Source organism: Tribolium madens, unplaced genomic scaffold, assembly GCF_015345945.1.
Source record: "Tribolium madens isolate multiple individuals breed KSU strain unplaced genomic scaffold, Tmad_KSU_1.1 Scaffold_20;HRSCAF=117;Tcas5.2_LG4, whole genome shotgun sequence".
Lineage (NCBI taxonomy): Eukaryota > Metazoa > Arthropoda > Insecta > Coleoptera > Tenebrionidae > Tribolium > Tribolium madens.
The window spans coordinates 9,259,778-9,284,347 of NW_025400985.1; the positions used below are offsets into that span (position 1 = coordinate 9,259,778).

Genomic DNA, 24,570 nt, shown 5'->3' on the forward strand with positions numbered 1-24,570 from the left:
AAAAGGTTGTCTAAATTTTGCAAGTTAAATGGTGGCCTCAGTTTTGGAATAATAATGAGACCGATAGTGTAGTGCAAATTAAGTATTTATGTGATTAACAAAACACCGATTTTTTGATTAAAATTTGAGAAAAAATTTTGGTCTAGTTCATGAAAATGAAAAGCAAATAATATTTTTATCACTTTATTTCAATATCAAACGAAAACAATTATTTAAGAAACAGAGTAGGTCTTTCGAAGGAAGATATTGACACGGAGTCATCTAATTTTTCCTGTAACAATGATTGCACAAATTATTTTGAAAACAATTTTTGTTTGTATGTTTACATGCATGCTAACTTCTGTATCCACCTTTGGTAACTTCCTTATCTTGACAAATTTATCTAAAAAATAATAATAAACAATTTATAAATAATTTAACTAAATATAATTATGACCTCTCAAAAATTTTTCTATTGCTATCATTGGATATTCGACCATAAAAACCAAAATCAGTGCAAAAACAATACTAAAACATACTGTTCCCGCGTATTCGTACATCTAAAAAAAATTTTTAAATGAACATTTGTACAAATAATAGTGATTTTACCATGTTGAGTTTACTAAAATGGTCGGGATATTTTCTGTTACCAACAATTACACTAAGCACAACCACGTGTACTAGATACATAGAGTATGTAAATTTGTTTAAAACTTGATATATTGGTAATGAAAGGAACCAGTTGACTGGGCCTTAAATTTTTTTTAATCAATTTATTTATTATTATTATTTATTGTTTTTTTTACTCACCTCCATAATCGACGGTGCAGGCAAAAATAATCCAAGAAATAGCCACCGACCACACCGGTCGTATGAATGTTATATAAAGAGCATTTCCCCAGCTGTCGTATTCTTTAGTTCTAAGAGTACTATGCCCTCCCAAAACACAACCTAACATTGCTCCAATGCATATCACCCACGTGATACAAACAATAAATTTATTGATTTTTATTTGGGTGTTATTTTGTTTTATTTTAAATAAATAGTAACCTAAAATTATTCCGATGATCCACGGAGAGGCTCTCAAATGTGTTAAGAAATAGTATTTGTGTGTATATTCCTTAAAATTGCTGAAAACTACATTGAAACATATTTAAAGTCATGATAAGTACCCATAAAGATTTGCTACAAGTGCTGTTAAGTGGTTTTCCCATGCTGAGTAAAAAGATGCTCCCATGATAGCGATAATACAACCACACAAAGTCGCAATACACATTTTTGGATATTTCCACAAAGCAAAAAATATTATTGGTGATATTACATAAAGTTGGAAGTCGATACTAAGATACCAGGTTTCCTCAAGACACTTCAAAACAATTAAACATTTTGAAATTTTTATATGTTACCATTTCTGAAACATTGACGTAGTTCTGCACGTAGAGAAGTGTTGTCCACCAATATTTTTCGCAAGGTTTTTGAAATATTTCATGCAGGATAGGCATTTTTGGCCCATTGCCTAAATAATTGTACAGATTTTTTAACACAAATATAACCACAGCAAGTGGTGCTGTTAATCTTTAAAAATTTTGTTAAGTTGCTGTTAAACAGTTTTGTTTCCTACTTTACCTTAAATATCTGTGAAGATAATAGAAGCATAAATTGAAACGAATTTTTTTTGTTTTTGATTTAATAAAACCATAAGACATCAAAACGCCGCTGATTGTGAGAAACGTGTCTACTGATAAAGTTCCACTTGATACAAACATGCTGTTGAGAGAATCGGACCACTCTACTATGTGTTTTGAATTTGTAAGAATATCATTCATTAGGATTTGATAATGATGGAGGTACACCACCCATAGCATACTAATACATCTTAGACCATTAAGACATGGCATTTGGTCAGCTGTAGGTGGACTAGTTTTAAAAAATTTTTGACCATTTGTGAAGACAGAAAAGCCTTGAGTTAACTGTGGACACACTCCTGACAAAAACTTTAATAAATATTTATATGAAATGCCATTTTGCTTGCTTTACTTTTACTCCAGAAAGTGCAATAGAGGTCGTACACAGTTGCTACCAGGATAATACATATTAAAATTGCTAAAACAATAATTGTTATAATTGCTTTAGTGGTAAGTTGCGGGAAAGCCTCATGGATTGTTTGACAAGACGTTTCAGAAAAATTTACTGCAACTCCTTTATCTTTTAGTATCATACTGAGAAAAGCGTTTCCGACGACATTAGCATCGTCAGAAGTACACCCATTTGGTAAGCATAGGGCCCAAAGCGGCATTTTGGTTACTACGCCATTACCAGTGAAAAAATTAGCCTCGGGACCATCTGTCACAAGCTTAAATAATAATTAATATAACAAACCCCAAAATTCCTTGTAATTCTTACTGTCTTTAACTTTGTATCATTTTTAAGTACAAAAAGTCCTAAACAATATTTTCCTAACAGGAATCCTGCACTCGTATTGGTTTTAATTTTTATACACTGATCAAAATCGCCTAAAGCGTTGATATTTAAAGATAGTATTCCCGAAGGAATTTTTGCAGTAGCATCTACCACTATAAAATAAGGATTTATTATAGAATATTCTGTAAAAACAGAAGACTTACTTTGTAGTGCTATCGAATTTGGGTTTAAACTAAAATTAGCAAACAATTCTTCAAACTGAAGCAAACATTTTGGCGTGACGGAAAGTACTACTTTTTCTAGAACGCCCACCAAAGGGTTTATTTTACCCCAAACGCAAAATACTTGTGTCAAAAGAAATAGAATTAAAACTACTTGCCACATTTTTCAAAATTGTGTTACATAGGGATTGAAATCTCTTTCTGACGAGGCTTAAAGTGTAAAGATTTTTTAAATTTAAAAAAATCAAGATTATTCAAATATATTTGAATGTTTTTGATGTGTTTAGTTATCAGCTCATTTGTTTAATGGTTTCCTAAAGTGGGAGCATTTTTTATTAATAAAACGTTTTTCATTACTGTTTAGATAAGAAAAACCTTTTCTTTATTTTCATTTTTCATTATTTAAAATTTAAATTTGAAATTTTAGAACAACATGAAAATTATTTTTGTTTTGAGAAAACTGATGTGTTGGTAAAATGTTATAAATGTCTGATTTTGTGTGGTTACCTTGTCTTTACACAACCGTGAACTCACTTTTAAAGCAAACAATTGTTTTTTTCTACAGTTGCAAATCGGAGATTTTTGCAGAGGAGGAATTTAATTATTTAAAAAGAATAGTTATGAGTGGGTTTCAATCTCTGATTAAAATGTGGAGCATATTTTTCAGAGTTTATTAACATTTTCTTGTCACAATTGTCACACGCTCTAAGTCTACATTCAAAAGATACACATATTTTCACACTTAATTCGTGTATTGGAAAAGTAAAGCTGAAGGTGTGCGCATTGGTATCATCTTTGTTTCTCCCGAAATCGAATCATAAACCCAATACTCTCTCCCATTGAAATTTTTCTTCTTAATATTATCGTTCTTATTCGGGGGATTAAACAACGTATGATAAGGTGGAGGTGGTGTTACAAACTTTGATGTGTAAGGAAAATATCCAAACTTTTCATAATTATTGTTGAGATTAACTTCAAAAGTGTGTTTGTTTGGATTTTGTAACGGCAAATTTTTCAAAATGTGCGTGTTCTTTGGTTGCCGACGAATTACCAATTCTATTATAAAAATAGTAGCCGAAATGATGAAACCACCACCGACTATCTCGTAAGTCATCAAGAGATCCGAATTGCGTAATTGGCGTTCTTTGTTGCCTAAATTGTGTGGACAGATTTCTGTGTCCGGGAGTTCTTCCCGGAGTTTAAATTTAATTATTCCGGATTCGACAAGGTACTGTATCCTACAAAGATAAGAATTTAGATATGTAATTGTAAAATTTAAATAATTTTAACTAACGTTGAGTCAAATAACGGCTTGTATTTGAAATCCTTCGAGTAAGCAAAGGCTCGAGAAAAGGACACTACTGAAAATTTTGTTATAACGTAAGTGCATCGTTTGGTTTCCTCAATCTGGTTTCTGGTCTTTTCTTTATAATCATCATACATGACATATTCCACTATTGGTTTTTCCCTTATAAACATCCAGTCTCTTTTCTGAACAAAAGTGCTCAAAATTTCTGAATCCGAAACGTAAAGGTAGCGTTGAGGTTGCCCTAACATTTTTCCAAGTTCTGTCAAAGAATCATTTACAGTTACTGTATCTTCCAAAGCATTTCCCTTTGTTGTCACCCATTTATATCCCTTAGCTCCTATATCTTTAGGTTCAGTGATTGGCAAAGTAAATCTTGATAGAGTCAAAAATGCTGTTAAATTAGCAGTGTAGAAAGCGGTCAAAATCGTGATAAAAATCCACCATGTCGCAAATAACAAACGCGAGGAGTCTATGACTGTAAATGAGAAACAAGTGCAAAAAACTACCCCTTACCTGTCATAGGATTTAGCGTAGTGCCTTGTTTCAAAAGCGCCCCGTACACAAACCAGACACATGCCGGGAGAGGAAACACTTTGTTATTATCATCTTTGCACAACTTTGCTTGCAAATAAATAATAAAATGTATAACGGGACCTACGACAACCAAACTCAACAAAATTAATAACCACACAGGTAGGGTGAAAGGTGCTAGCAGTCCCGACCCAGTAGCTGACTCTTTGGGCCGTCTCATGAGTACTACCCATTCTCCTGTATCTATACTTGGAGAGTAAGAAATGTAATTCGAATATTGAGTTAAAACTGGGAGAAAAGCGGCCGATAAATTCGCCTTCTAAAAATCGCAGATTTCTGATTTAATTTTAATAAGTCTTAGTTACCTACTTTTTCTTTGAGTAAGTCTAAAACTCCAGACTTTTCCGACCCCCATACGTTAATTTTCGGTTCAATTATGGTATAATTAAATTTGAATTTATCTTGCAAAATATTGAGAAGATCGAAAGCTACTCCTTTGCCAAAAATGATATTGTTCTTTTTTTCAGTACCACTCAACCGATCATTCTGAAAACCACATTCAACGAACTGAATCTGAAATTGTGTTAATTACCTTAAGTGTTGTAATTACTAAATTTTCATTTTTTAACTGTTCAGATAATTGCGCAAACAACGTTTTACGGTCACTCAAACTGGTGGCAAGATATTGAACTTCGGGAAAGCCAGCTGAAATAGCGATAATTTTTAATTTGATTTTTTTTAAATAATTTATTTACGGGGCTCTTCCTCTCTTGGACATGTTGCATTCAAACATAGTGCTGCTAAAGCGATTTCAAAAAGTCCCATTTTTTCTTGACACCACTCTGCATTTTTTCACATAATAAAGTATTCGATCACTATCGAAACACTAAAGTTTAGATCGGCTAGCATTAATTTTATTCATAAATGGCGCATGCTTTATTCAGTCGATATGGTCTATTATGGACATTTATTATTCAAGAATTTGTGCTTCGGGTAATCGTTTTGACACGGTATACTTTAGTTAGGAATGAAATAAATGGGTTTTTCGGGCAGTAATTATCAAAATAATAAAAACATTGTCAAACCTTTGCACATATTAATTTTTTACACATCCAGTACGTGTATAAACAATTTTTACTTAAAAAAATACAAGTTATATTTTCTAATTTGATTTATTAAAACAAATCAGCAAATTTACTTTTTATTGATTTCATAAATATTATGGGTCATCAAATTGATATGACCTTCAAGATAATCATAAAAATACATATACTAGATATTATTGCCTGTAATAGAATAATCATTACTTATTCATTAGTTTTTTATTTAAATGAATGTGACATAATAATTACCGCATCCGTTCATGATTTTTGTAATGGTAATACAGTTTTCAAAAGCTTTTTAATTGTCTAGCAATTAATTACTTAAATTCAAATATCTTTTCTTGTAATAAAGCGTGATTTATGGACATAGAATGAATTAAATTTTTGTCAAAAAGACAGTACCAGCTATTAGAGGATAGATATAATGATATAAATTATTACAGCTGTAGAAAAACATAAATATTATTGGAAATAGCTTTTAGTTAATTCAGTCTAGTAGAGCAATACCTATATGCAAACTTCGACGTAATAATAAATCGACCCATTTTCAACCTTTATATTCGTGACATTATAATGAGCGCTTCCTTTGTAAAGCTTTTTATCAAACACTAAATTGTCCACAAAATCGATTTCTCAAACAAGTTATCATGCATATCATGTCTTATAATAGAGAAAAATAAACCAAAAATGCTTAAAATTAATTTATTAATCACAAAAATCAGACTTACAATTGTCTTGTACAACCAAGACTCACAATTTGTGCTTAATTTAAAATTGATTAATTATCTTGATTTTTGGGGTCACAACTTTTGAAACTTTGCTTTTTTCTTCCTTGTCACTTGGGTCTTCTACAACAATATTTTTTTTTAAATCCACGTCCACAAAAAAATTTATTTACCTCTGTTTAAAATAATTTTCTCTAGTCCTAGAATGGGGGCCTCGAATAGCATGCTTAAAAATAAGCCGAAAATGTACGCTAACGTAATATCGCCAGCAGTGTAAAACATCTAAGTTAAAAAAACACATTATCAGAAAATCATTTTTTGAAAAACTTACGAGATGAAATACTCCGGCATAACTAGGGTGCCTTAAAATCCCAACGGTGTAAATCTGAATAGCCCCATGACAAAGAAAGGCCGCATATGTTATTCGACTGAGAAGTATCATAGGTTTCCACTCTAAGACTGGCTGAACCCAAGCTGCGAAAAATAATTAGTAAAATCGAAAAGATCTGTTATTTTTTTACCCCCATGTCCTTCCGAAATAGCAATAATAATCCAACTGATACAAATGCTCCAAGTGAAGTGATGCATAGCGGAATAAATTGCAGAAATAATGGGGTCGTAAGGCTTATCCGGCAAGTAGAAAATAAAAGCGGAGTAAACAGTGACTTCAATAATGAAAATACTCATAACCCATCCCATGTAAACCATATATTTGGGTATTTTATACTCCCGAGACTTTATAATATATTTAATGTATCCCGTAACCATCCCGACAAAGTAAGGACTAGCCCTCATATGTGTCGGAATGTAAATGTTTTTGAACGTATTGTTAATAACAGGATCTCGCAAAAACCTGCAATTACATAATTTGCAATATACTTAATAAATAAAAAATTAATCAAACACTCACTTCATGTAAAGCATTAAAATTGCATCTTCCTTGCTAAGATACACGGTGGCAAAAACAACAGAAATTGAAGCTACAATAAGCGTAAATAAGGTCACAAGACCTAGGAAAGGTTTTTTTCTTAATATCCAAATTATGATAGGTGCAAGCATAAACAAGTGCATATCGCATGTCATATACCACGACTGGAACATACACTGAAATAATATAATATTAATATTCTTGTTGTCCTTGTTAAAAACATTTTACTTACAATGTGTTCCTTGTTGATGTAATTATTTAAATAAAATAAATTGGCCCACCAACTAGCAATGCAACGTTCTTGTTCTACTTGAACTCTTTCGAGCCACAAAGGGCCGGAACCCACTTTTACAAAAAGAGTGCAGTAGAAGGCAAGAACCATGGCATAGGCTGGGGTTAGTCTAGAAATAAAACTGTTATAACTTTTATAAGATATTTTTTCCATACCTTATGAATCTGTGGAGATACAGGAAAAGAAAGTTGATACCGCGTTTTCGTTTCTCTAATTGGGTTAGCATTAAATAACAAACTAAAAATCCAGAAATGTTAAAAAAGGTGTCAACTATCACAGGGCCGTTTAGGAGGGCGGTTGCTTCAATTCGGCCGTACATCTAAGAATAATAATGATAAAGAATATTTTTTTTTAATATTTTTACCCTTTAATTCGAATATGTTAAATGTTGGTAAATTGAGAAAAATAGTCTTTTCAAAATTTTCAAAATAACGGTAAGAATAAATTTGAAAAATATTTCAAATGATGGAAGTTAAATACATGTAACCAATATTATTTCAGTTTTCAGTACAATATTTTCAATTTTCTTGATTATTTATAAAACATAAAATAAAATCATTTTTCGAATTTTTAACAAACATTGCAATAAGCAAATTAAATCATTTTTACAATTCTATAGAAGATGGCCTTGCCAGAACTTATTATAAAATGTATTTCACTTTTTTCTAAAAACACGAAAATTTTTGAAAATTAGTGAACGGGAATATCCTTGGCATTTTATAAGCTAGTTTAACAAAAAAATTCTCATAAACCAAATTGATTTAAAATTTAAATCAATTTACTTACATTTTCGATGAAGCTGGGATTTATCAACGGTGACCCAATCCCAAACATAATTCTATGTCCCATGATTATAAGAAACATAGAAATTACTTTCAAGCCATGAATGCACTGAAGCCCGTCATCATTTACAGTTCCACCACTTAATTTTTTCAAATTTGACCATAGGGAGAACGACATTAAAATTTGATGTTTTTTTCCTGAAACACAAAATAAACATCAAGATATACGTTTATGTAAAATGTTTACCCTCAAGTTGATATTTTTTCAAGTCGTCCAGTTTTATTAACCAATCGTAAGAAGTAGCTATACATGCTAAAAGAACAAAAAAGAACACCACACATCTGAAAGTGTTGTGATTAAATTAAATGTAAATAATAAAATTTAAATAATTACATAAAGCCGATATCAGCACTGCTGAATTTGAATTCAGGTTTAAGTTGACAATTCCGCGGATTTACACTTGCCGTGACTTTGAAATCACTGAAGGAATTCAATTTTGCAGTGACTTGTTTCAGCGACGATTCCAGATCGCCGTAATTGCAAGAGGATGGGATGCAATAGGAAAAGAAAAATTCGTTCCTAGTATTACGAGACCTCTTATTCGAAAACGCCTGAAATTAAAAATTGTAATTTTGATAAAAAAAACACGGTGAATTTGTGATTAAATTACTCACTATCATTTTCTCCCACGTAGAGGCGTTAATAAAATAATTATCTCCGTTAAAAAATCGGGAATATTTTTGCTCTTCATGTTTAAAGTCAGGTGGTGCGATATGAAATTTGGCCATACAGTACCTTCCTTGTATTTTTTCCCCGGTCAAAGGTACTCTCACTTCGATACATTCGTCAAAATTTCCAAAATCGTAAGTCGAGCCTGACAAAATTCCAGTAGGAAATTTGGACGAAGCATCAAACACTGGTAAAAAATACATTACAACACTTGATACACTGACACAAAAAACCTACTTTCCGTAGCCCACAATCTCAACTTTTTCAATTCTTCGACATAAAAAATAGTATGATTTCGGCATTGCGGATTTTCCGAATTTAGCGTCGGGATCAAAATGTATAAAACTTCATCCAGAGGCACGTTGTCGAATTGGAAGGCTCGGGAAAAGTTGAGACAAACACACAAAACTAGAGCTTTGTATCCGATCATTGTGACATACTTAATTCTTGCAAATGGACGAAAAGCTTCAGCACCACTTTGATATAAAAGGACTAAAGACGGACGAATTTAAGACAAGGAAAGGTCACTGCATCTGGAAAAAACAGCGCTTATGGTGGAAGTGGAAAATGTTGGTGGATTTTTCAAAACGCCGGGTTTATTGGACAAGATTTGAGATAATTAAGTAAAATGTACGTACCTTAATAGAGTTACCTTGAAAATAACCAGCTTCTTGGTAAAGTGGTGAAAAACTGGCACTCTGGCACTTGTTTCGATGGACTTGTTTATTCCTGCAAGGGAGCATTATTAATACCAAATTTTTTCGCGTTTTTTTAGCAGGTATAGTTATAGGTAGCGCATTGACCCTAGTCCTAGGACTGGTTTCAAGCCCCATTCTGAATACGTTTGTGGGGTATGGAATTTTTTTGGCTACGCTCAAAAACATTGGAATTTTTTATGAACGAGATACCATAATTATATATTGGGATTCCACTGCTCGTACGCTGCTGTTGGTGTTGTTACAACTAATCGTTCTCATAAGTTTTATTCCAGTCTAAAATATGTCTCTAAATTTTCAAACTGCAGCTGATAATAGGTCGTAGAAATTTTAAAAACAATGAATTTATCCATAATGATTTTTACATAATGCAAAAAATAGGCACTAATACTAGGTACTTAATTCGTATCTAACACAATTTAGTACACATATTTCACAGTTTTAAGAAAGAAAAACACATTACAAATTTTAAATTCTTGTTTCTTTAACTGAATTCAGAAATCTTTTTTTGGTTAAAAGCTTAAATAACAAATACGCATAAATAGTAACGTTAAAATATTTTTCATGTCCAAAAACTCTTAACTCTAAACTTAAAATATACCTAAAGAATTATTTTGTAGAAATGTTGCAAGTTATCCAAATTATTCATACATTGTTGGGTTCTATTAAAATCCACATTAAAAGGCACTGATTATTTAAAATTTTTATTTTAGAAACACGAAAGCAAGTTTGTTTGATAATTAAAATAAAAAAAAATTACCTTCAGACTTATGCAACGCATTTTAATAATTCCGCACCACTCAGTCACTGGCTTAACTCAACTAAAAATTCTAAACAGTTTTTAAATTGTTCACAGGGATAGTAAAAAACTAACTACTAAGCAAACTTTTATTTAAATAAACAGAAAGAATGACATTGAAAATGCACATTCATTGAGTAATCATTTTAATATTTTCCAAACATGCAGTAATTATTTAGACAAGTCTGGGCGGAAAAATTGTATCAAGGCGTCATAGGAGTACTCATCAAGGATTTCACGAAGAGTCACTAGTTTGGATTTTACGTTGCAGCCCTTGAATTTATTGTAATCAATGTATAAATCCGTAATAATACCTAAAAATAGTTAAAGAAATTTTTATTAATTATATTCATAACAATAATTTTAGTACCATAAAGGCGATCTAAATAGTCTGGTTGACTTTGATACTCCTTTCTCACTTCTTTTTCATTGGCCAACAAATTTCGATACTTCTCAGATAAACAAGTTCTGTTTTCCTCTTCTGTTACTTCTAATTCATTCAAAGCATTCAATAATTTAATATCGTTATTCAAATTCTTCTGTTTAATTAATTTTGGTTCGATTAACTTAATTACATGATTAATACTTTCATCATTAATATCTAAAAAACAGAAAATCATAGTACGTTTGTAAAAAATAGATTACAGTAATAACTAACTTGAGCTAATACTGATTTTAATTTTTTTCTTTGTGGCTTCTACTGTCAGAAACTCTTTCAGGATTGAAATTGTTGACACGTTATCAGATTTAAAAAACGCTTCTCCTTTTCTGAAAGTCAGTTTTAAGCATTTAAGCTGACAAAAATTATAATTTTTTACTGATAAGAACAGTGTAAGATGGTCCCCAACAAAGTCGACTGAAAATCTAGCACCGTATTTTCCCCAAATTGGGGCTTTTCAGGCACTTCAGGCAAACACTGCGACACCCAAGTATGCATTTCAGCCAAACTGAAAGTTCCGGTAATTGTCAAACTATTAAATAACCGACTTTCATCAAAATTATGAATCCTGTAATGTAACGATAGTGGTTTAATTTCGAACTGTTTCAGTCTGCTACATTTTGGTTGGACCAAAGGCGTAACGTAAGCTTGGAGAAGACCATGTTGACCCTCGATGGTTCTAATTTTAATTTCGAGGCGGTTGGTATTGACTTGACACCGGTAAGTCGCCAATAAAAAATTTCCAATCTGGGTTATTTTAAACTTGTAAACAAACAGCTATTTAAAGTTTGTTAACTCACAAAGTGGTCCGAGTCGCTGTAACTGATCACAGCCAAATTTTTCTCCACGTCTAGTAAATCTACAGCGACGTTGCTTTGCAGGAGAATATTGTCAATAGCCGTCGGAACTTCCATGGTTAAAGTATAAGTCGCTGTGTCTTTTGATAGCACAAACTAGAAGTCAAAGTTTGAGCAAAAATTTTTCCAATTTTTTCACCTAACTGAATCTTTGACTGAAAGCAAGGGGATTGCTGATAACTCCTCAAAAAAAGACTGAGTTGAGTTTTGATATTTTTCCCGTTCTTTGGAAACTTTAACTTGCAGGTCCTCAATTTCGCTTCTGAAATAAGTTAGATAAAAGTCTCCTAATCGAAATTTTGCCAGATTTACTTCAATTTATTAATTTTGTTGCCCGTATCTTGTGAATAAATATAGTTCCCCATGCTGCTATCAGCCACACTTTTATCAACTGCCTCAGTAGTGAGGCCAAAAATGCGTCCGGTGTAGGTTACCACCAAGATCTCGTCGAAACCTTGGGTTCCGATGACCCCACACTGCAGTGATGAAATACTTTCGTTGCAATTCTGTAGGAAAAAAGTGATAGTGACATTGATCTTGATCATGCAAAACCGGTTTGAAAGTCTTGTTAATTGGTTTTTGTCTGCGTGAGAATGGGTCGATGAAACGATCAAGGCCGGTTGTACTCACATGTGAATAAATAAGCACTGAGGAGTCTAATTTATCATTTACATTGATTACGTATACTTCAATGGTACCGTCTTGGCGTCCCAAAATCAGGTTTTTGGTACCACCGCTAGTCATGTCGTAAGTATCTACACAAGAAATGGTACTTGAGTTTGAGGAGTTGTCAATAAGCCAACGGTCAAAACCGTGCAACCTAATTATAAAAAAATAATTACAATTAAATTTTGTTGCTGAGTACTACTTTTCAACGTCTAGTATCCCAATTCGGCCATCGACGGTACCAAACAACACTGTTTTGGTACCTTCCTGTTCAAGGACATGAAGAAGAGTTGGTGCACTCTCCACTTCCATACTTAGAGTGACCCTTGCATGTTCCAAGGCTCGTATCATTCGTCCTTCACACGCTATCAAGGACATAAGTCTACGAGTCTGAATAATTGTTATTTTTTGTTCTTTAATTCTGAAATATTGTTATACCCTGTCAGCATAAAACGCGATTACGTCGACTATTTGATCACCACATAAGTAAGAACCCACATCTTTACAGTCCCTGTAATGGTTGTAAATATGTCTGCCACATAAAAATAAATCGTTGCCCAAAACAAACCTACAAAAGTTTTATTAGGAAAAAAATTTGCGATTTGCGAAGTGTAACATTGACAAGACAGTTTCAGTCATTCCAGAGTCGAAAGTTAAAAACAATTTTCCTTTTTTTGTGTACCCTCTTACTTCATTTTCTGCAGCAATAAATATTTTATCGCTTGAACTCCCTTGAAGTTAAGTTTTGTGATCATGTTGCGATTTAAAAAGGATATTTACCATGAGCACCGCCTAGTTGCAAAGACGAAATTTTAGGTCCTGGCAATGTTTTAAAATGTAACTGGATGTCCTCTTTCTTAACTGAGAAGATTTGTAATATTCCATCACTGTCAGCTACTGCAACCTTGAACCTGTGTTACTTTTGGCTCGAGTTTAATTTTCTTACCTTTTGGGGTTCTTTTGAAACGCTCGGTGGTAGAAGTTTGAGGCAATTTTGAGACGTAATGCCCACAATGGTATAATCCACTCGTGATAGTTCTAATTCCATTTTATTTTTATTTTGAAAGTTTATCTACTTCGTCAGTGCAGTGGGAAATCGATGAAGGAGATGGAGAGGGACATGTTGGTTGCTAAGTTAGAATACAAACAATGTTTTCTCGCTTCATATTCGTTTATTTCGCAATAGCAGAAATTTTTAATATAGGATTTTCCTATTTTATGACAAAAAGACATTGTTTAAATATAAACTATAAATGTCTGTTACAAAATGCTATTACTCAAGGCAGCGTGAAGCAAACATTACTTAATATTTCTTTTAATAATTCACAATGATTTCTTTGTATAAAATTGATTCATCCGTTGGGGCCATGAGACTCCTACCATTGTCCTCAACAGTGGCTCCTCAGGGTGGTACAAAAATCCATAAGTCAATAGGCGATCTCGATATTTATGAAAATATTAAATTTTTATTTGAGTGAAACAAAACGCTATTCAAAATAAAACAAAACGTATCATGTACATACAATTAGCATAATTGTCGACTTTGGCCCTCAAGAAATTAACGTTGGGCCTTCCTTCCATATTATGCACTTAGTCCTACTAACTATTATTATTATTATTATTAATTATTATTATGTACAACTATTTTACGCAAATGAATTTTCCATAAATTTTCTGCAAAAATATTTTGATTTTACGGAGTTCCTTTTGCAACCATTATTATTGTAAAGTAAATAAAATCATTATTTCAGTTATTTTCCAATAATTTACTGCAGTTTAATTTTATTGTAGAGAATAACGAGTGAATGGTGAACGTACTGAAAAATATTTATTAGGAATCGACCTTGATAAAATGTACACAAAAATGAGTCATCTTAAACGGTTTATTCTTACAGAAAATCCGTATTACATGGAGTAAAAAGGTATTTTCGAAAATAAAATTGTTATACAACTCCTTAGCAAGACGTAATTCCAACAGCTGGTATCGATAAGAAGGTATGTTTTTGTTCGGAATAATAATTTCCTCATCTTATAACCTCAAAAACGTTTTTGTATTATTATGCAAAAATTAATATTTTTTATAAACGCCTTAATATTAGCATTACAAATGATGATTAAACCAAAATCCATCAACATTCAGAAATCAAAAATTAAAAAAAAATATTGTATAGTTGGTTGCCTATATACACGTTTTTAATTTTTAACAAAGCTTATCTAATCTGCAGATCTTTAACATTTTTTAGATAACAATGAACGTCAACGATTTCATCCACCGTTTCCACAATCTCGCCGGTAACACAATTGGTGAAAAAAGGAAGTCGCTGTTCCTGCTCCTGAAGAACCTTCCATCAGACCAGTCCACACTTATCACTTCCATCACTCCCAAAACCCATTTGGAGCAACTTTTCAAACTGGAAGTTTTACTCAGGCTACAAAGTATTCCCCACTTGATCGAAGTACTTAAAAGCGAAGAAGAAATTCTCCCCGCAAAATTATTAAAAAACAAATGGTTTTGTCAAAAATTAGCATCGATTCTTGATGAAGACAACTCAAATTTCGTTAACACCATTCTACCGTTCACATCTTTCGTCATACGGATGAGAATAATCGCCAACCTTGCTCTTTACGGCACAAAAATGGATAGTGTGTATGACGATATTCAAAAACGATATGGTATCCATATCGCGACGAAGATGTTAGTAGGATGCAGCGAATCAAAAATTAGACGCGTTTTGCAAGACGGAGACCTCTATCTGTCGCCTCACGACCTCAAAGTGCTGTTTCTTAAACATCCACAACTATTTCTGCTTTATTTAAAACAACAAGGCCCCTTCGTTGATTACTCATCAGTTTTGAGTTTTATCGCACGAAGAGATAAAAAAACTTTCCTGGAGTTAATGACAACTTTCAAGTTAAGAGCAAACATTGGTAAACGACTTACCAGACACCTGTTGAATACTTTCAAAGATTTCATAATCGCAGAAGCAAAAACACTGAGTACATCTCTTCATATCAAAACGGTCATGAAAACTTTAAATCAAGACGATTTTAAAAACTTTTTTTTCAACTGTTTTCCAGCAACTATCGACGATTTGCGTTATGAGTTTCACCAAATGAAACAAAAAACCGGGAAAAAATCTTACGAACTGCTTTTAGAAGGTATAAAAAAGGTTTTTAATAAGAGTTTGTACGATTATCCCGATCTCGTCAATGAAGATATGATGAGATTCATGGAGCTTGAAGAAAGAGAAAAGTGGATCGAACTGAAAAAGAAAAATGGGACCCCGGAAGCCGATTTGGTTAAATTTATGCGAACTTCCGTTTCCATTCCTTGGATCAAAAATAAAACTAATGTTACTTCCGCTGTTACGTCACGAGATGACCTTGCTTGTCTTCTTGTAACAACTTGTAGAATCAACAATGACTTGAATGCCTTAGCAGAAGTCTTGGAATATTTTTGCAACAGACACAGAAATGACAGTGAAAGTGTCTTGCGAAATTTTTTATTCCAACTTGACAAGTTATATAAAGTTGAAACATTGAAAGAACGCCACTGGAAATTTATCAACACGCTTAATAACATCTTGGACATGAAAGGACACAATTCTTACTTCGGTTACGATTTTCAACTTAAATACATCGAATTTCTATTCCTCAACAATAAATTAACAGATGACCACGTGTTAAATTTTTTGAAACTAACCGGAGGGATCAATTACTGGGAGTACAAACTCAAAAGTGAACCCTTGAAAAAGGTATTTTTATTAAAAATGATAGACCACATGCCTGATTTGATGGGTGAGAAAAAAGAAATCCATTTGCAAGATTTGTTAACCATAAGCTGGATTTTTGGTTGGAACAAAAAACACCCTAATGACCAAATATTTTTTTTAAATTACCCTCGACTTGCAGCTTCGTTTCATAAATCACTACAAGAGGCAGTGAATGACACTGAACGGAAACAAAAACTGACCAACTTGTCTTACTTACTCCAAATCATCATTTGCACGAAGGAAAAGTCACAGTTTCGTGATGATGCTATAGAAAATTATTTTCTATTAGATTATCGGTTTTACAATGAGGAAATCGACTTTTGGCTTTTGAAACACGAACCGGAAATGGTACACAAACATTTCGACAAATTCTGTGATCACGTTCTAGGTTCGCCATTCCCGAATTTGCAACTTATAAATTTATTGAAAAAATATTCCCACTTATCGTTCGCTAAAAAAATGGTCGAACATTGTGTCGAAAAGGTGAAAGAGGGTAGCGAAAAGTTATTCATCATCCTTGCAGTACTTATGCCAACGCAGGATTACTTACAAATAATTGCACCATTTTACCCGCCTGATAATAAAATCGACGAAAGCAATGATGAAGAAAGGATGAAAGGAAACAGAGCATTTGCAGTTACCCAAAGTTTGAAATACGCCACCGGTCAGGTCCTCCCAACTATCATTACCTACTGCAAGGGTGATTTTTTGGGTCGAGCCTTGGAGGCTCTCTATTACCATTTTTACCACACTCCTGAAAACAAGTTGAGTGTTTTCATTAACGAGTTATCGTCGAAAGCAGTTTCGGTGCGGAAACATGCAATTTTCCTAACTTGTCAAGTAGCAACAGTCCGAGATACCCAAAATCTAATCAAAAAATACCTCGAGAAGGAACGTAATATCTCGGTCCAGAAACATTTATTTACTGCAGCTTTAAAATATTTCATTAAAAATCCTTCTGAAGATTTCTGGCAATGTGTCAATATTTGTATGACGAATTTAGACAAAAATGACAATGAGAGCTTCGATCTGTTGGTCGACGTTGATAAAATACCCCAAAAATACAAAGCGAGACATGTAATGTTCGTTTGGGAAATGTTAAAAATATCGGAGGATTTGGCCCCGAAAAGGACAAGTCTCTTATCGTCAATCCCATCTGACGTTTTTAAAGACTTTCCGATGCATTTTGTGACGGAAATTATCACAAACAATTTCCTACAAAGCGACTCCAAGTGTAAAAACTCGATTAATGATTTTGTTATTTTGTGCATTATTCACACGGGGTACACAACCGACATTATGAATATAATTTTCGATATTTTGAGTAAAGTTAAAGCCGCCACTTATGCAACTTTCGCAGAGGAAAAAACCGCGCGTCAATTGATTTTACGTTTTGTTGGAAATTTCGTTTCGATGATGGAAACAGATGAAGATAATTACCAAATCCTCCAATTATTTTCCGAACGTTGGCATGGCCTGTTTGGGGTGGGTGAAGCGATTCAAGAACACTTGAAAATCTCTTTTGCGATGTTTAACCTTGAAGCAAAGAAAGATTTAATGAAATTTAGTAACGCAATTGCTGAATTTCTCAATACATTAGTACCAAAATACGGTATTGTTATTGTGAATGCTTTTGCGTCTGAATTGAAAAATGCTTTGTCTTCGTTTTTGCGTTGTTACGGTGATTGGAATGAAGATTTTTACACGTTTTGTTTCAATTTGTTGAAAAACTGGAGCGACTTGACGATTTATTTATTAGTTATTAAACTTTTGCCAACTAAAGAGCCTTCACAAGACGAAACCAAAGTCTTGTTCAAAGAAATCGTTGAGAGACTAAAACAAGTTCCTGATGAGTCTATTCAATTGTTGATGAACCTTTATATAACAAATATGGATTAGAACAGTTGTTTACTTGTTAAGCGCCAAGTTATTCTTTATTTTCATAACATTGTTAAAGGATATTTAATAAAGTTACATACATAAATACAATTGTTGTTTATTTTGCGACAACAATATGATTAAATATAACATAGTAGATAAAATATGAATAACAATGAGTTGGAATTAACAATGGAAATGTTTCAGTAAAGTCGTTAAAAAATTAAAATTGCACGCATTAAGCAAATCAAAAAGCATGACAAAATTTTTGGCACTTGATGAATTAAACAAAATAATGAACTTTGGTCGTTTAATAAACTCTAAACATGAAATTTTAAAAAGCTACGACTAGAATCTGCAACTAAATATTAATTATGGCGTAAAAAGAGATTACTGATTAATTTATTCTGCCATTTGGAGTAAAGAATTGATGGTACCATCTTTATTGCCCCTATTAGCCTCAAATACCGTTTTAATCACTTCTTTATCAATATTTGGAAACATTTCCTCAATCTGTTTGAGCTCAGACTCACTCAATGCAGGTGCACCTTCAGTAGGTGGTGCAGTATATACTTTCAAAGGTGTAACATTACCACCTGTTACATTAGGTACCACCATTACGGGCGCCGGTGGTTGATATTTATATGAAGGAAAAACTAGATAACTTAAAACGAGATTAACCATTCCTTCTACACCTTCACCTTGTTTCCCATTCAAAGGATACCAATCTTCATGAGTCTCTCCTGCAAGGACCTGTTGAGGGATCTGGAATTGAGTCCAGGCGATTAATTCGTCCATCGTAAATGAGCGTTCATCAAATATTTCTAACGTTATGGTATTGATGCCTTGAGGCAACAAACTAGAAATAAAAAAGTAGGTAACTTGCCACTTGCAAGTTATAAATGTTTACCAATGAATAACTTTGTTCCATCGCGGGTTTTTTCCGCCGTTTGGGTCTGTATGCGTTTCGTAAACACAATGACCGACACGAATCCGAGCATAAGGGTCCATCCTAGTCATTCCATAATTTTTTGCGAGCTTCGCTTGAGCAACAGTGATGCTGAGCCTCCCCACGGCATTTGTGTATTGCTGACCACCGCTTAGTTGGTGGTGCAGAGCTATGGCTGTTTGTCGATCTGCAGCTTCCTGCTGTTGCTGCACGGAAGTACTGATACGGAGAAAATCTTCCGGAAGGGGACCAAGAAGAACCTAAGTTTTATCATTCACAAACGATTTTTTAAATAAATTGGAACGTACCCGACTTCGCCTTTCTCTGACTTTGTCTGTTATAGCTGATGCCATATTGCAATATTAATTTAATTAAAATAAAGACGCATCAATTCACTGTTTGCGGTGTTTGATGACAAATATTTCCATCAGCTGTTCACGTCAACACACCTGTCACTAACATCAACAGTGGGGAAAAAATAAAATCCCAATCCAGAATGAAAATTAATTGTTATTAAAATGAAAGAAAAAATAAATTTTGACAAATATAAGTTACTAATAATTCCATTTAATTAAACAGTGTGCCAACAAATGTTTTGGTACAATTTTATTAACATTTAATAAATTTGATTTCAGTGAAAGTATCGCCATAATCTAGAAGCAAATATCCCTAAATTTTGACAACTGTTTTTCAATATGGCGGGGTTTGGTGCTTGTCTCAAATTGTTTTAATTATTTTTTATTATTTCATATAATGGTTGTGTGCCCAGCAGATCATGGCTTGCAGGCCGATATCATTTTTGTTATTGAAGGAACTGCAGTAAATGGTGCTTACATAAATGATTTAAAAACTAATTATATCATCCCATCATTAGAGTAAGTGCTTTTTTATTTTTTTCTGTAACTCTTAATTAGTCTTGCGTTTTTATACTCATTGCGATGTGAAAAGTAGGAACTTGACATTTTCTCATGATGAATACTGAACGGATAGTTGAACGAGGTTTGAGGTACTGAGAAATCAGTGTAACCTTGCTTTGTTATGATAAAATTTACACCCTGACACCAAAAATAATTTTTCCTTAGTTTGTATAATTGGAAATACGTTATTTTAATAGGAAGGTTTTTAGATATTTTAGCCAGGGAAGTATTGACGAAAGTAATTTTCTATCAGAGGGGATCAATTCTTATTACGGAATTGTAGTATATCAGGCTGCTGATTGTTTACCACACCCCAGTAGTGACACAATTGGGCCCTTTGTAAGCCCCAGTAAAGTATTAAGTGCTATAGACAAACTTGAGTAAGTTGTAAACTAGGAAAAGTGTCATTTATTGTAACAACTTTTTCAGACTTATAGGGGGTAAAGGCGAATCGCATGCAAACATTGCTGAAGGTTTGGCAACAACACTTCAGTGTTTTGATGAGTTGCAACAGAAACGTGACAATAATGGCAATATTCAAAGACACTGTATTCTGGTGTGTAACTCGCCCCCATATTCTTTAGGGGTTTTTGAAACTCATGCTTACACAGGGAAGACAGCAGAACAACTGGCAGCTATTTTGCAAGAAGTAATATTTTAACAAGTAATCGAGCTCGAGATTATAATTTATTTTCAGAAAAATATCAACTTGTCGATTATTTCCCCTCGTAAGATCCCTTCATTGTATAAATTATTCGAGAAAGCCGGCGGCGACTTAAGCGCCTCTCAGACGAAAAACTACGCGAAGGACCCTCGTCACTTGGTCCTTTTGCGCGGCTTCAGCCTGAAGGAGCGTCCCCTGAGCCCCCCTGCCGGTACTACAACAACCGGTCAAACCCAAATCCCTAACACTACCATTCCTATTACATCTCTCCCCAGCCCCTTAGCCAGCAATGACAGCCCCATTTCATCATCTTCATCAGCCAACACCGGTGTTCCTTCGGGAGTCGGCCCATCGCCCGTGTATCGGCCTCCCAGCGGTCAAGGTATAAATCCTCAACACTCACAGAGTATGGTTACACCAGGCATGGTAGGTATGGTGAACGCCCGAGGGGCCATGATGGGCAACAACCCCATGAACATCCCGCAACTGCCCGCACCGCCAGGATACCATCAGGCGAATCGACCCAGATGGCCAGCTATGTTGCCCCCAACTCAGCCCAGGTCGTATTTGCCACCTAACCAACAGGTTAATACCACGCAAAGTAGCGCCCTGATTGCACAGTTGACACAACCCCCGAATTCCATGCCGGGGACGGGCGTTCCCCAATATGGACAAAGTAAAAGAAAAGAAAAATTTTTGAGGAATTTGGGGTAAACTAGGTGTTTTAGTGGGGAACAATTCGCCATTGAATTCGCAACAGCAACAATCCCAAATGAAAATTAATATCATGAATACGCAAAACCCACAACCGAATGTTCAAACGTCGATGTCGCAAAATTCGAACAGTGGGATACAGACCATGTCGCAGGTTTCGCAGTCAAATCAGGCCGGTACTTCCCCAGGACAGGTATTTTTCCAATCGGAAAATAAGTCATTTGCCATTCTCAAAACGATCTATTGAAGTTGTGCACCAAATCCATAGTTTTATTATGTAAAACTATAAATCTTATCACAATTTCAAAAGAGCGCTGTTGGGAATACATATTGTCTGTGCTACGACTACTACTAAAAATTAACTATTAGAGCACTGCCCAACCATCTCAACCACTTGGCCCTGGACGAGAACGTCCTTCAATCTGGCAAGGCCTCCTTGAGTGGATCGAGAAACCCAAAAATCCAACTGACCAACAAAAAATTACCAAACATGTCCCATGTCAAGTCTCGGCGAATTCAAAAGATGGCGAACCTGAATTGTAAGTGTCCCCAACCTCGTTTAATTTCGTTTACATGTTTATTATTTTGCATAGAAAAGCAGATGGTTGGCCCTCAAAATTAATTATGCAACTAATGCCGAAACAACTTATCGGTAACATCGGGGGCGCCTATTTAAAAAATTCAAAATCAGTTTTATTCCACCCTCAACCTTGCGAGGCTTTAGAATCTCTAACGAAAGTCATGAGTTCCGGCTTTGTAAGTGTTTTATCTTTCACCACAAGCTGTAATTAAGAGATTTTAGGCCGGTTGTGTGCATTTTACAAGCACCGCAACCCCCGCCACCTGTGATATCAAAGTTTTAATTTTATTGTACACTGCCGAAAAGCGTGCTTATCTCGGGTTTATCCCCAACGACCAAGGCGCATTTGTTGACCGATTACGCAAAGTGATCCAACAACAGAAATCCACCCAAATTATGCGCCAAACACAAGGCGGCACCGGCCAACCGATGAACCCCCAAACATCCGGTGCTCTCACCATGGGTGGTACACCGCCTCAATTGGGAGGAAGTAATCCCGTGACTTCACAAACTATGTCTCAAACCAACAACATGACTTTAGGTGGAGGCCAAATTACACAAAATATAGTCACCTCAAGTGCCCAAGCTGGTATTTTGGGCCAGAATGTTCCAGGCGGACCTAGGTTGAGAATGCAACAGGTAACTAGTTTTCTTTCAACGCACTCTAAATTAATGATTCTGTAGAACATGCAGCCGGGGATGGGACCACAATCATCACAATCAGCCCCCAATCAAAACATGGCACCGGGAATGATGGGTACGCCACCTCAAAGAGCCCCATTTGAAAATCAGTTGCAAGTAGAAAGACAGCAGAATTTAGAGAAGATTAATCAGCTGAAGCAGACGTTAGAAGCAGCTCAACAACAGGAACAACAATATAAAAGTCAGTTAGAAAGGATAAGTCATATGAAGACGTCACAATTGCAAGAGGCGCTCCAAATCTGTCAACAGAATGAGATGAAATACAAAATTCTTGATGTGAGTTGCGTTTAAGGAAATTATGTTGTGATAATTCATTTTGTAGCAACAACAAAGAATGGCCAATCAAAATAATCCACAAGCTGGAACTGCACAGCAACAACAGAGGATGATGAGACCTGTCATGGGGGCTAATCCTGGCTTAAGACACTTGTTACAACAGGTAAAACTAAAGTAAAAATTACGAAACATACTTAAAATGTTTTTTAGCAACCCCAATACAGACAACAACTGATGAATATGCAACAAATGGCAGGTAACGGACCACGCCCACAAATGAACCAACAAATGCAAAACTCGGGGAATAATCAACAGTCCGGATTTGATGAAGTCTCGTATGATTTTATGTAATCTGATTTTTGTATTGAATATAATTATAACAAAAATGTCTAATAAGAGTATGTCAAGTAATCATACTTTCCTTTAATTATAACTTTAACCAAAGTATTTAAAAAATATACAACTTTATTTGTAGGTAAGCACTTTTAACAATTTTAGAAGCTTTTATAAGTTATACTATAAACAGTTGCTTTTTATTTGCCGTATTTACGGACAATATTTAGAACAAATACAACGAAAATATAGGTATATTGTAAAAAATAATTAAGTGAGTCGTGGGATACCCAGGGCAAATTGGCTGCCGCTTCAAACCACAATATTCTTGGATTGAATACATTTACTCCCTTCTCAAGTTATCTAACCTTGCTTGCAAGTCTGCATCAGCATCTGAAATACCTCCATTTCCACCCGCCGTAGCGGCGGCTGCTGCTGGTTGTTTCTGGCCAGTAGCGGGAAGTGAGCCCCCAGTTTGGGGTAAACCTGATAACTGATCATTCAGTTGCAAGCCTAATTCATCAAGGACTTGATTGACAACAGCATCACTACAAAGAATATATATAAAAAAAAAGTAAAAAAAGAAATGATGTTCGGCAACCTCTCCTCCTCATCCGCATCGCCTTCCATCGCGTCATCAATCGCATCATTCATAATTTCCTCTTTCATATCCATAATCTCCGATTGTTTTTCAAACTCTTGCAAAATCCTCTGAATTTGTGGCAGGTTTAGCTGCCTGTTCATACTCTGCATGGCTTTAGTGACCCCTTTCATGGCTTGTGCCATAGCATTTTGAGACCTGAGCGTCTGAATTTTGAGAGATACAGCTTGAATGTTGGCTTTCATTAGCATAAACTTCTTAACATAGCGTCGGGTACGCACCAAATCGCGGGCCATTATTTTAACAGCATCCTAACAAATTCTTACAAACTTTACCAATTTGTTGATGGTAAAATGAGACTCACCATTTGGCCCTCTTTCGCTAATTTTTTTATGTCATTTATGACTTTTTTCTCCTGTTGTTCCATCTTCATTTTTTCTCGGTCCAAATCGCGCATTGCTTTATTGAGTGCTCGCTGGTTTTTCCGGAGCATTTCCTCGGGGGTTACGCGTTTACCGAATAGCCACTCCATTTTGGTAAAAAGTTTTTTTAAACAACCACAAAATACTCCTAAATTGTTAATTTATTTACTAAATTCAGCTGTGACTCATTTGTGCTTTTGACAACTGACATATGTCAAAACAAATTAAAACGGTAATAACAGATCACAATCGTATGTTTTTGT

The 24,570-nt window shown here is 34.5% G+C and overlaps 7 protein-coding genes across 10 annotated transcripts; 1 reads left to right on the forward strand and 6 right to left on the reverse strand.

The window, feature by feature from the left end:
- Positions 1–170: 170 nt before the first annotated feature.
- LOC123005444 (nose resistant to fluoxetine protein 6-like) lies at positions 171–2,784 on the reverse strand. The gene is made up of 11 exons (XM_044399200.1): positions 2,604–2,784; positions 2,383–2,552; positions 2,017–2,332; positions 1,606–1,963; positions 1,386–1,554; positions 1,152–1,345; positions 790–1,109; positions 589–731; positions 437–539; positions 327–382; positions 171–271 (listed from the first exon to the last, which is right to left on the reverse strand). Exons 1-11 carry the CDS (start codon positions 2,782–2,784, stop codon positions 209–211), a joined length of 2,073 nt encoding a protein of 690 aa, XP_044255135.1. The 3' UTR covers positions 171–208.
- Positions 2,785–3,302: 518 nt separating this feature from the next.
- LOC123004889 (glutamate receptor ionotropic, delta-1) lies at positions 3,303–5,339 on the reverse strand. The gene is made up of 6 exons (XM_044398400.1): positions 5,217–5,339; positions 5,054–5,166; positions 4,831–5,007; positions 4,444–4,780; positions 3,916–4,399; positions 3,303–3,859 (listed from the first exon to the last, which is right to left on the reverse strand). Exons 1-6 carry the CDS (start codon positions 5,284–5,286, stop codon positions 3,364–3,366), a joined length of 1,677 nt encoding a protein of 558 aa, XP_044254335.1. The 5' UTR covers positions 5,287–5,339; the 3' UTR covers positions 3,303–3,363.
- Positions 5,340–6,250: 911 nt separating this feature from the next.
- On the reverse strand, positions 6,251–10,554 carry LOC123005606 (nose resistant to fluoxetine protein 6-like). The gene is made up of 14 exons (XM_044399427.1): positions 10,498–10,554; positions 9,660–9,750; positions 9,259–9,554; positions 8,967–9,208; positions 8,686–8,903; positions 8,539–8,633; positions 8,296–8,489; positions 7,665–7,828; positions 7,450–7,618; positions 7,200–7,393; positions 6,811–7,142; positions 6,621–6,763; positions 6,463–6,571; positions 6,251–6,412 (listed from the first exon to the last, which is right to left on the reverse strand). The coding sequence occupies exons 3-14, from the start codon at positions 9,449–9,451 to the stop codon at positions 6,333–6,335; spliced, it is 2,133 nt and encodes a 710-aa protein (XP_044255362.1). The 5' UTR covers positions 9,452–9,554; positions 9,660–9,750; positions 10,498–10,554; the 3' UTR covers positions 6,251–6,332.
- Positions 10,555–11,976: 1,422 nt separating this feature from the next.
- Positions 11,977–13,618, reverse strand: LOC123005609 (Bardet-Biedl syndrome 7 protein homolog). The gene is made up of 7 exons (XM_044399431.1): positions 13,445–13,618; positions 13,279–13,402; positions 13,115–13,229; positions 12,937–13,066; positions 12,701–12,888; positions 12,145–12,652; positions 11,977–12,094 (listed from the first exon to the last, which is right to left on the reverse strand). Exons 1-6 carry the CDS (start codon positions 13,544–13,546, stop codon positions 12,229–12,231), a joined length of 1,083 nt encoding a protein of 360 aa, XP_044255366.1. The 5' UTR covers positions 13,547–13,618; the 3' UTR covers positions 11,977–12,094; positions 12,145–12,228.
- Positions 13,619–18,241: 4,623 nt separating this feature from the next.
- LOC123005610 (toll-interacting protein-like) lies at positions 18,242–19,567 on the reverse strand. The gene is made up of 3 exons (XM_044399432.1): positions 19,407–19,567; positions 19,060–19,358; positions 18,242–19,008 (listed from the first exon to the last, which is right to left on the reverse strand). The coding sequence occupies exons 1-3, from the start codon at positions 19,449–19,451 to the stop codon at positions 18,552–18,554; spliced, it is 801 nt and encodes a 266-aa protein (XP_044255367.1). The 5' UTR covers positions 19,452–19,567; the 3' UTR covers positions 18,242–18,551.
- A 197-nt stretch (positions 19,568–19,764) lies between these two features.
- LOC123005604 (mediator of RNA polymerase II transcription subunit 25-like) lies at positions 19,765–23,349 on the forward strand. 4 transcript variants are annotated; one of them, XM_044399425.1, is made up of 12 exons: positions 19,771–19,973; positions 20,225–20,395; positions 20,445–20,664; positions 20,713–21,061; positions 21,110–21,355; positions 21,408–21,586; positions 21,763–21,932; positions 21,987–22,149; positions 22,196–22,612; positions 22,658–22,951; positions 22,998–23,114; positions 23,162–23,349. In XM_044399425.1, exons 1-12 carry the CDS (start codon positions 19,852–19,854, stop codon positions 23,300–23,302), a joined length of 2,589 nt encoding a protein of 862 aa, XP_044255360.1. In that variant the 5' UTR covers positions 19,771–19,851; the 3' UTR covers positions 23,303–23,349. The 4 variants fall into 4 exon arrangements, with proteins under 4 accessions (XP_044255361.1, XP_044255359.1, XP_044255360.1 ...); XM_044399424.1 differs by having other exon boundaries at positions 19,769–19,973; positions 20,713–21,355; positions 22,667–22,951; XM_044399423.1 differs by having other exon boundaries at positions 20,713–21,355.
- Positions 23,350–23,354: 5 nt separating this feature from the next.
- Positions 23,355–24,525, reverse strand: LOC123005611 (charged multivesicular body protein 2a). The gene is made up of 3 exons (XM_044399433.1): positions 24,250–24,525; positions 23,886–24,196; positions 23,355–23,832 (listed from the first exon to the last, which is right to left on the reverse strand). Exons 1-3 carry the CDS (start codon positions 24,415–24,417, stop codon positions 23,628–23,630), a joined length of 684 nt encoding a protein of 227 aa, XP_044255368.1. The 5' UTR covers positions 24,418–24,525; the 3' UTR covers positions 23,355–23,627.
- Between the last annotated feature and the right edge of the window lie 45 nt (positions 24,526–24,570).